At 38.5% G+C, this 9,768-nt stretch overlaps 1 protein-coding gene across 2 annotated transcripts in view; it reads right to left on the bottom strand.

Annotated features, from left to right (window-relative positions):
- cep290 (centrosomal protein 290) overlaps positions 1-9,765 on the bottom strand; it is a 32,312-nt gene extending 22,547 nt beyond the window's left edge. For both annotated transcript variants that reach the window (XM_087174178.1, XM_087174177.1), the window contains exons 1-15: positions 9,000-9,765; positions 8,408-8,485; positions 8,119-8,188; positions 7,970-8,016; positions 7,264-7,398; positions 6,679-6,732; positions 5,412-5,558; positions 5,005-5,187; positions 4,730-4,819; positions 2,902-3,024; positions 2,300-2,423; positions 862-1,034; positions 359-521; positions 165-265; positions 14-80 (exon numbers count right to left, since the gene is read on the bottom strand). In XM_087174178.1, coding sequence (XP_087030304.1) covers positions 14-80; positions 165-265; positions 359-521; positions 862-1,034; positions 2,300-2,423; positions 2,902-3,024; positions 4,730-4,819; positions 5,005-5,187; positions 5,412-5,558; positions 6,679-6,732; positions 7,264-7,398; positions 7,970-8,016; positions 8,119-8,188; positions 8,408-8,485; positions 9,000-9,113 — 1,669 coding nt within the window. In that variant the 5' untranslated portion in view covers positions 9,114-9,765. The remainder of the gene's footprint in view (positions 1-13; positions 81-164; positions 266-358; positions 522-861; positions 1,035-2,299; positions 2,424-2,901; positions 3,025-4,729; positions 4,820-5,004; positions 5,188-5,411; positions 5,559-6,678; positions 6,733-7,263; positions 7,399-7,969; positions 8,017-8,118; positions 8,189-8,407; positions 8,486-8,999) is intronic.
- Between the last annotated feature and the right edge of the window lie 3 nt (positions 9,766-9,768).

Genomic DNA, 9,768 nt, shown 5'->3' on the forward strand with positions numbered 1-9,768 from the left:
ATTTGTGCATCACCTCTTTCCTTCACCATGCTTCTGATTTGTTTCTTGAGCTCAAGTCTTTCCTCTTCAAGCCGTTCAATCTACAAAGAAAAAAATTAATTGAGATGAGAGGAAAACAGTAGTTTTAAAGGTTGTTGATTATAACCACTGATATCCCACTTTACCTCTTTGGTTAGGACTTGGTTTTCTGCTTTGTACTGACGTTGCCTGATATCTTTGGCTCGCCGGAATTCTGTCAGATCCACTTCCTGCTTTGGTTCCAGACCTTTGGAGTCATGAAAAAGATCCAAAGAAAGTCGGTTAATGTTGTCTAAATAGAGTGAAAGATGGGAATTATAAAGTTTTTAAAAAATCTGACCTAGTTTTTCTCGGAAATCCTCGTTTTCGTCCATGAGGTCATTAATTCTCATTTCAAGCTGGTTGATATCTTTGGTCATGGCCTCTGCCTCGCAATCTCTCACTCTAATTTGATTTTTACACTCTTTGATCTCCAAAATCGCAGCTTCCAGGCCATAAGTTCCCTGTAGTACAAGAGACAGAGCTGCGGTTACTCATCCATTAAAAAGCATGTCTTGTCTCACTTCCTTTCTTTCCTTGTTTTCCAATTCATATGGTTTTTGGTGAAATCAGGATGTAATTAGACATGGTGAAAGACAAACACTCAGCTTGTAGACCCAAAAAGCATGTTGATCACACCATAGTCACATAGTCGTTTCAATGTCCCTGTTAAAAGTGAGTATGGACAGGGAAAAAACCCCATAGGGCTTACTTCTGGGAATTTAAGTTTCAAGTAATTTGATTTGGATCAAAAAAAATCTTTGATGTAAGCCAAGGGGAGAGACAGGGTATGTGTAGACTTACAGACTCGTACTGGCTCAAGCGGTTTGAAGCCTCAATGAGTGCTTTGTCTTTTTCCTCAGCATGAGCTTCCGCAAGCTTCACAGCCCGCTCTGCTTCTACCGTTCTGGTCTCTGACACTTCCAGCTTAGACTTCAGCTCTTCCATCTTCCTCTGCTGTGTGGTTAATGGCAGGTCTTGAACAAGAAAAGGAAATAGGAAATAAGCTCAATATGATTTTTTTTTTGTATAGCGTTTAGCCCCTTTTCACATCACATTTTTGGAGCTACTGTTAATCTAAAAACACCGATTTCTATTTCTGCAGCAGAAGACTGGACTACATATAGCCTTCAATCCTTAAACTAGAATTACCGCCTCACAGTGATAAACCTCCACCAACCAGTCAAGTTGCAGGAAATATGGTCACAATCTCCCCTTCTGTTCCTGAGTTTCAACACTGAAGAAATGTTTATGTTAATCTTTTACTGTCTGAATATAAAATGTCCTCACCTCATGATTTTATTTTATTAGACATTTGTGTTAAATTGTGCCATAATTAGCCTAAGAATTCTTGAGTTATGGCCAGAAATGTGCTTGTGAGATCACTGTGACTTTGAACTTTGACCTTTGCCCACCAAAATCTAATCAGTTCATCTTTTAGTCCAGGTGAACTATTATGCAAAATCTGAAGAAATTTCATCAAGGTGTTCCTGAGATATCATGTTAACAAGGCCAAAAATTGTGTTTTGTGAGGTCCCAGAGACCTTGACCTTTAACCTTTGAAAACCAAAACCTAATCAGTTCATCCTTGAGTCCAAGTGGACATTTGTACCAAATTAGAAGAAATTTGTTCATGAAATATCATGTTCATGACAATGGGAGATTTCTGAGGACAGACACACGTCACCTTACATAATGTGTTCATTGTTGCTTGTAAATTCTGCATCTTTTAAACCACTGATTACTTTTCATTATTAATCATTTATTCAATTATTTGATTGATCATTTAGCAACTGCTCAAACCCCCAAAATATCAACTTCACGTTTAATATAAATTAAAACTATAAATTGCAATTGCAATAGCATTTGAGAAGCTGAAACCAGAGCATGTTTGGTATTTGTTTCTGGACCTAATCAAACTGGCTATATTTTTTCTCTATGTGACATTTTAAAGGCCCTTACAAATCATTGGCGTTGTGTTTATTTTTGTTAATTTGATTTGTTTTGTTTCCCCCCCATCAGCTGTGTGAGCAAATTAACTTTCACCGCAACTTCACAACTACTTTCAAAACACCACTACTACAAATATTTGCAGTCCACAATTACGAGAGGAAGGGCTGTGGCTCAAGTGTGTTGTGTAACTCTGAACTCACTGTTATGAAAATTTTTAACAGAACATTGAATGACCTCATCACAGCTGGTTTTGTTATGAAGGTGTTCAGTCAGGCAAGAATACACCCACCTCTGTCTTTCTTCGTGGACGTCTTGAGCTCCTCGATGAGTAAGGTGTGCTTCTCCATTTCCCCTGTATACTGCTCCACCTGCTCACCCAGCATCTTGATTTGATTATCTCTCTCTTGAACGGCCTGTAGGGCATTCACCAAAAATGATGAGAATTTATTTGAGACTGAGCACAGCTGTAGCACACTGAGTTATTGGTGCTTTCATCATTAAGGAAATTTATGAAATGAAAACAAGGGTGGGGAGGGCTGGGAATAAGAGACACATGACAGATGAAACTTACAGCACAGAGTTCATATATGACCTGGCCCAGGGCAGCGGGAGGAAGGACAGGTTGATAAAATATGACAAGCGAAAAAGAGAAAAGCAAACAGTAGGGAAAATGACAGATAGATCGAAGAACATGATATTACAACCACCTCCAAGTCAGGATTCCCCTGCTCTGAAGGACACAAATAAAGGCATATGCACACAGTGACCTTCCACCTTGTAATTAGGACCCTCCTGCATATTTAAGTATGCAAGGTCTAGAAGAATATTATACATATATATAGACACAAAAAAAGAGGATTAATTTCATTTCTCTCCTGTTTTGAGACGGACCTGCTGCAAGGCAATAATGTTGCTTTTGTCCAAGTCCAGTTGGGCTGAACGCAGCTTTTCCCTCAGATCACGGATCATCTGCTGGTACACCAGAATTTCATCATCCTTCCCAGAGAGCACTCTCTGTGTGAGAAAAAAAGGAAGGTTCATGATAGTCCACAAAGAGCCTAACTCAGTGGTGATGGTAAAGATGCATAGTTGCAAAGTTTAGGTACATTAAAACTGGAATCAATGCCTCACGGTTGAATGTCTTCACCAACCAGTCAAGCTGAAGGAAATATGGTCACAATCTCCCCTTCTGTTCCTGAATTACAGCGTTGAATAATGGCCAGAAGTGTTTTTGCAGAACATTAAGATGTGACAGTGAAGTTGACCTTTGACTGTTTGGATACAGATTGTCATCACTTCATCATTTTTTCCCAGTGTTTCCTATACATTGATTTCATTGATTTATTTATGGCGGCATGGCACAATAACAACATTGATTTTTTTTTTTTACTATTTCAAATAGGTAAAATCTTATTTCATCATAAAGCTGCTTGCAGTGCATTGATTTGCTCAGCCGCTGCTTGCCTTGCTCTCTCTCTCTCTTTCATTGACAACAGACCCAACTGTCATAGTCGGACTGGCCATCATAAGCACCGCCTAAAATCCTGCTGCATCAGAGGGCTCGTCTCTATGTGCCTGTCATTCGGGGTTCGCATGAGAGAGTGCTATGTGCATGTGCCAAAACTGGGCCAATCACTGGCCAATCCCAATATGTAAACAACTGTCACTGACTCCGGTTGGGTCAGTTATTTGTTTGATAAAACATGAAGCAAATGAGCTGCATATTCAGTGTGGTCCAAAAGTCTGAGAACACTTTCCTAATGGGAAATGTGTTGCTCAGAAATCTAGTTAGTACTTAGCAAATAAAATACCCTCTGTCAGCTACCGCCACAAATAAAACTATTTCTGTGGTAAGCATTTTATCCTATTAGACATTTGTGTTAAATTGTGTCATAATTATTGTATGAATTCTTGAGTTATGGCCAAAAGCATGTTTTGTGAGGTCCCAGTGAGCTTTGTCCACCAAAATCTAATTCAGCGCATCCATTAGTCCAAGTGAACATTTGTGCCAAATTTGAAGATATTCCCTCAAGACATTCCTGAGATATCACGTTCACAAGAATGGGACGGACAGACAACCGGCCACAACTGTCGCCAGGGTGGAGGCATAAACACTTGTGGATTTTCTTTTTTTTTTTTTAAAAACAGCAACATAGACACAGCTCTGGCCTTTGTGGTCTACTGTGATGTTTGATGGATATTGCAAAAGGGAACATGCAGAGATTTAAAAGTAGAAAGTGCTTGAATACCAGTCTCCAAAGTAGCAACAATGTGCTGAATGTTTCATATCTATTTGTTTCTGTTTTACCACGTTACTCCACTGATACAATGGTCATTCTTTTTATCACTGACACCTCTATCTATCTTCCACCTTTTTTTTAGACTAGTTTGTGAATTGGCAATATCACTTGATGTTTGACATCAATTAAATTAAAAGAAATTTACATTTGATACAACCAGTGCTTGCTTACTCTGTGAATGAAGCTGTTAAAAAAAGAGAGACGCTGGTTTCTTTGGTTGAAAGGCATAAGTTCATAAAAAAGGTTCCTGAGTTCTCTGATGAGTTCCTGTGATCATAAAGGGTTAAAGGGTGCAATATTTAGCTCCATGGGCTACTTTTTAAAACTCTTATCTCCTCCATTTTCAGACATATCTTTTACATACATCAGCTTAAAGAGAAAAACAGGTAAGAAGTGCCTTGGTGAAAGTTTACACCCACCTTCCACTCTTCTACTTTAGCATTGACTGCTGCCATAATCGGGTCATCCTCCTCAGTCATGCAATGGATCTTATCTGTTAACTCTCTGACCTGTACATTACAAACACACACACACAAAGAGGAGATTCAGTGTCCAACACGCAATGTAATCATGTTTACAAAAAAAGCAGTTTCAACTTTGATGATAGCTGACTTCATGCATGTGTCAGGTAATTCTTCTCAGCATTACAATAACCTAAAACAGAATAAAGTAGTTCATTTAGGAGGGTCTTTACTTGCAGCTTTGCATGATCCCTCTCTTTCCTGAGCTGGTCCATAATGGAGTCAGTCTGCTGTACAACAATCTTCATCTTGTTGTACTCATCTGTCATCTTCTCCATCTCCTTCACAGACTCCTCCAGACTCTTCTGCATCTGCTCGTTCTGTGTCTTCAGGTACAAGTTTTCATCCTCTGCCCGCTAATGGACACAAAATAGTATGATAAACTTGATTTGTAGACACATACTTTTGCATGCTATAAATCAGAGGTACAAAGAGCAGGTAATAAAAACTGATGAAAGCCTTAAAAATTGGTTAATTACATGTTTTTGGCTCTAGATTTCTAAAAGACCAAAGCAAAGTGCTATTGCAAGGCTTGCTCTGTTCACCAGAGGGTGTAGTAGTGAAACACGTTTCCAAGTACCTGCAGGTCATCCAAGCACTGGTAGAGCTGGCGGTTGGCCAAGTTGAGCTTCCTCTGGATCTCAGCGCTCTCGTCTCTGGACGGGCCCGGCTCCTTCTGTTCAAGCTCTCCGCGATAGAAGTCCACATCCTGCTGGAGCTGCTCATTCTGTTGCAGTACAGGAAGGACAGAATTATTGTCAGAAAAGGAGCTGGATCCAATGCCCTGTAGTCATACACTAATTTAGACACACAACTGTTTTGTCTTACGTTTGGATCTGAAATAATTCAGCAATTAATAGCTTATCAGAATATCCAAATATCTTTGAGTTTTGGACCGTTCATTTGACAAAACAAGCAATTTTGAAGATGTGTCATCTTTGCCTCTTGGAAGTTGTTATGAGCATTTTTCCGTGTTTTAGAGGCCACTTAGTCTATTAATCAAGAAAACACTAGCCAGATTAAATGATCATCAAAATAATTTGTTGCAGCCCTACATGTGTTCATTCTATTGGATAATACCCACACTTAAGGTAATATCTATCGATGTCCAAGTGCTGGTAAACAATGGATTATGTTTTATTATATATTTCAAATGTACCCTACTAGTATGAAATCTACTGTGTCACAAACACCAGGACGACCAAACTACTACTCTACCACAGATTTGCTTTGGACATAGAGTACATTTATGTATGCACAATGGTATAGAATGAAATACTGCTTACACTATATAATTGTAACTTTGACTTATTTATTTGTATCCTGGTCCTACCTCCCTCTCTGGTCTGAACATTATTTTATCTCATCAAGTTTTCAATCTCTTTGACATTCCCTGTTGGCCACCTTTCACTCAATCTGACCTTTCAATGGTATTCTATAAAAAAATATATAACATGATAACATCTCAGCTTTAACAGATGTACAGTAAGTGACCATCTGTAGAGAAATTTAAAAAATGTGTACTCCTTATAAAAAGTACCTTTTTACAACTACGAAAACTATGAAACGCATACTTATTTTGAATAACTGAAACTTAGTTTTACTAACTACACTACCTGTATTTCTTACCTTTTTCTTAAGCTTTTTTATCTTTGGAAACAGAACAGAAAGAGATGGAAAGAGATGATGAATTTTGAGAAAAGCTTTCATATGAACAAATGATGGCAGACTACAGGAGACTACATGGGAGTAAGAGTAGATGGGTTAAATAGTGTACTGACTGAGGATGTAAAGACTACTTCATAAAGCTCTATGATCTGTACGATAAGGTGCCAGCCGCCCCATACCTCTCTTTTCAGCTTCTTGACCTCATCCTCAGCCTCCTCTGCTCGCACAGCCAACTAGGAAAACAGAACAGAGAGCAAAAATGTAACCACACTAGATGCGCACTTAATATCTTAAATTTGCACTATGCAATAGACTTGCTCCAGTGTAGTAACCTGAATATTAATCAGCGGAAAGTGACTGGAAGTAGACAACGACTAATAAAATTAGTGCAACTAAGGATTAATAGTAAAAGAATTCAAATATGTCACACTAATAAACCTCTAAATTTAATAAAATGTTTATTTTTGAGGGAATTTGTTTGCCATTCTTTATTAAAAATTTTGATTTATTACCTGAGTATGTTAAAAATATAATTGTATGCTGATCAGTAAGAACTATATGCAGTTCAATAAAACCCACTGGCACATTCTCTTTCCATGAATGACATCAAAGGATAAAAAAAATTCTCTTGAATACCATGTACTTATAAGACAAATCAGCACAGTGTCAACAAAACGTGTGCAAACTAATGAACTGACAATTACAGGTCATCCAAGGACTCATTACTGTGCTAAGCATTGGAACTATGGGTAATGTGCTCATACCTCCTCGTTGGTTTTCTTATCCTTGCCCATTTCTTTCTTTAACTGGGTCAACTCCTTCTCCCTTTGCTCCAGCTGGGTCTCGAGCTGCCGAATCTCATCTCTCAGAAAGCGGGTGTCTGGCCCAGTGCCGGAGTACTGAGCCGTATGGACCGGAAACAAGACATACAAACACCCAAACAACCCCCACCAAGAAACCTCTTAGTCTCCAATTACCTCCATCTGTTAACAACACTTATACATGCATATAATGTAATTTACACATTCTTAAGCAAGGATTAACTTTCTCTTTCCAAAGCAAACTGTGGAAATGTGGAATTCTGATTATATACAAACCTTAGAAAACAATCAAGTTGAAACTACACGTAATGGCTGTGAGCATGCAAGGAATTAGCTGTAATCTTCTTATGTGCTGTCTTTCAGTCACCGCAACCAATCCCTTTGTAGCCAGGGTTACACTCTATGACTGGCTAATACATTTGGCACTGTTGCCAGTAGTGAGGCAGCATAAAAGGCGATTTCCAGTTGCACACATTATTGTGTCTTTTTCGCATTTATAGTAGCAGTCATAATTGAGCGCCCACTGATAAAAAAATAACATCTAAGTAGCTCAAAAAAAAAAAAACATACACTACGTAACATACAGTATAAAGACATACAGTATATAGATAAATAAACAGGCAGATAGACAGATGCTGTAAAGCGTTACCTTGCGCTCTTGTTCTAGCCTTGACAACTTGGCAAGGAGTTCCTTTTCTAAAGTACAGAAGTCATCATCAATAATGTAAACAGGGTTGTTTCTTAGCAACATTTTAACATATGAAACATTTTGACTACTGAACTTCACTGTGCACTAACCAGTTTTAGCATGCTGTGCTCCAATGTTTTCGATGAAGTCGTGGCAAAGAGTAAGTTCCCGACCCTTAATCTAACAGGCAGAGGGAGAAAAGACAATATAGACAAACTTATATTATTTTATGGAAATATTTCAAGCAGCATATGCACCCAAAATAGCATCAAGGGCTATAACTTGAACTTGAAAAATACTAAATATTCTTGCTTCTTTAAATGTATCACATATGAAAGACGTGTTGTTGATATGTGTGCATGGTAGAGATCAGGATATAGCAATAACAAAATTGAGCACCTTGAGCATGGCCTGAAACACTCTGATGACGTGAATAATGTTCTCAGGATTTTTATCCTTCACCTCCCAGTCTTCTTTCTGCATAGAAAAAGTAGTTTAATATGAAACCGTCAAATTTAGAGTCGTTTAAGATAATAATAGGAATAACATTTCGATAAGAGAGCCTAGATTAAAACAGTGACAGAGGTGGAACACAAAAACACTAATACATAAAATATTAAGTTTTTCTTGTACTAATCAAGTTCAGATAACAGACAGCACTCACACTTTACATCTGCATTACTTTCAATGAGGACTTCATGCAGATGTAATGCTCCTATGTGAGATATGCAGGTCAATAGTGACCACAAACAGAGGGGTGAGTCAAAGTAAATCAGTCTGATTAATCTGTTATTTTGCTGATAAAGCCAAAGAGCAAGGAGCTGTTACGCCCTCAACAATAATCCAAGATCAGTAGGCCTGGTGTCTTTCCTGGTGCAAGTAGACATAGCTGTGGTTAAACATGCAGCACTACTGCATTCAGTTTGTAATTCTAAACCAGACAAGTGTTGGCGAAATTTGAGGTGTGATGAATGCTAATGTAGACTATTACCAAAACGAGCATGCCGAAGACCTCCTTCAATTTGTCGTCTTCACATTCTTGGAGGGTGACTGGGTCTATTCTCATCATTCTATCCCACTCATGAGCAGCAGGCATCTTGGTCATAGCGTGTTTGAACAGATTCAACCAGCTATTGAGCAGACAGTTCAGTGATAACTACAGTGTTGGTGTTAGAGCTGGTTTGCTAGTTCACGGCTAAACATTGCTGTGCTCCTCAAAATGAAGCCTTATTCTTTGTATTACACTAACATTTGTGACGACGTTTAACGTGAGGCAATTCACTCCACAAACTGCTGCGAGACGTTCAGCGACCAAGCAACTCCACTCGTTTTCATGAATTACCTAGCTAACGTCAGACGATCTGGTTTATAAGTTAAATGTTAGACCCAAGCGTCTGTTATCATTTAAGCTCACTATGTAAGATAACTTAGATATGATAGACGGAGAATATAGGCCACAGATAAGTTATAATTATAGTAAATACACATCCTGAGATTTCCATGGCGTGATGCTTGGCTGCTAGGTTACCATTGACAACAACGGTTAGCTAATTAAGCTAGTCCACGAGAAAACAAAACTAGTAAAAAACGGCGAATACACCCTTGCAGAGAACTTTACCAAACTGTAAAGACATTGCGGATACAACATTGACAAATGGCACTTATAAGCAGCACTTAAAGCGTGGTACTGGCGACATACACTTAAGTTTGTCAAAAATAAACACCAAGTCTGTCTTAGCTAACGTTTAACTTGCGCGGTC

This window comes from Seriola lalandi, unplaced genomic scaffold, assembly GCF_002814215.2.
Source record: "Seriola lalandi dorsalis isolate HSWRI2012SDOR001 ecotype SW California unplaced genomic scaffold, Sedor1 jcf7180002054325, whole genome shotgun sequence".
NCBI classification, from domain to species: Eukaryota; Metazoa; Chordata; class Actinopteri; order Carangiformes; family Carangidae; genus Seriola; species Seriola lalandi.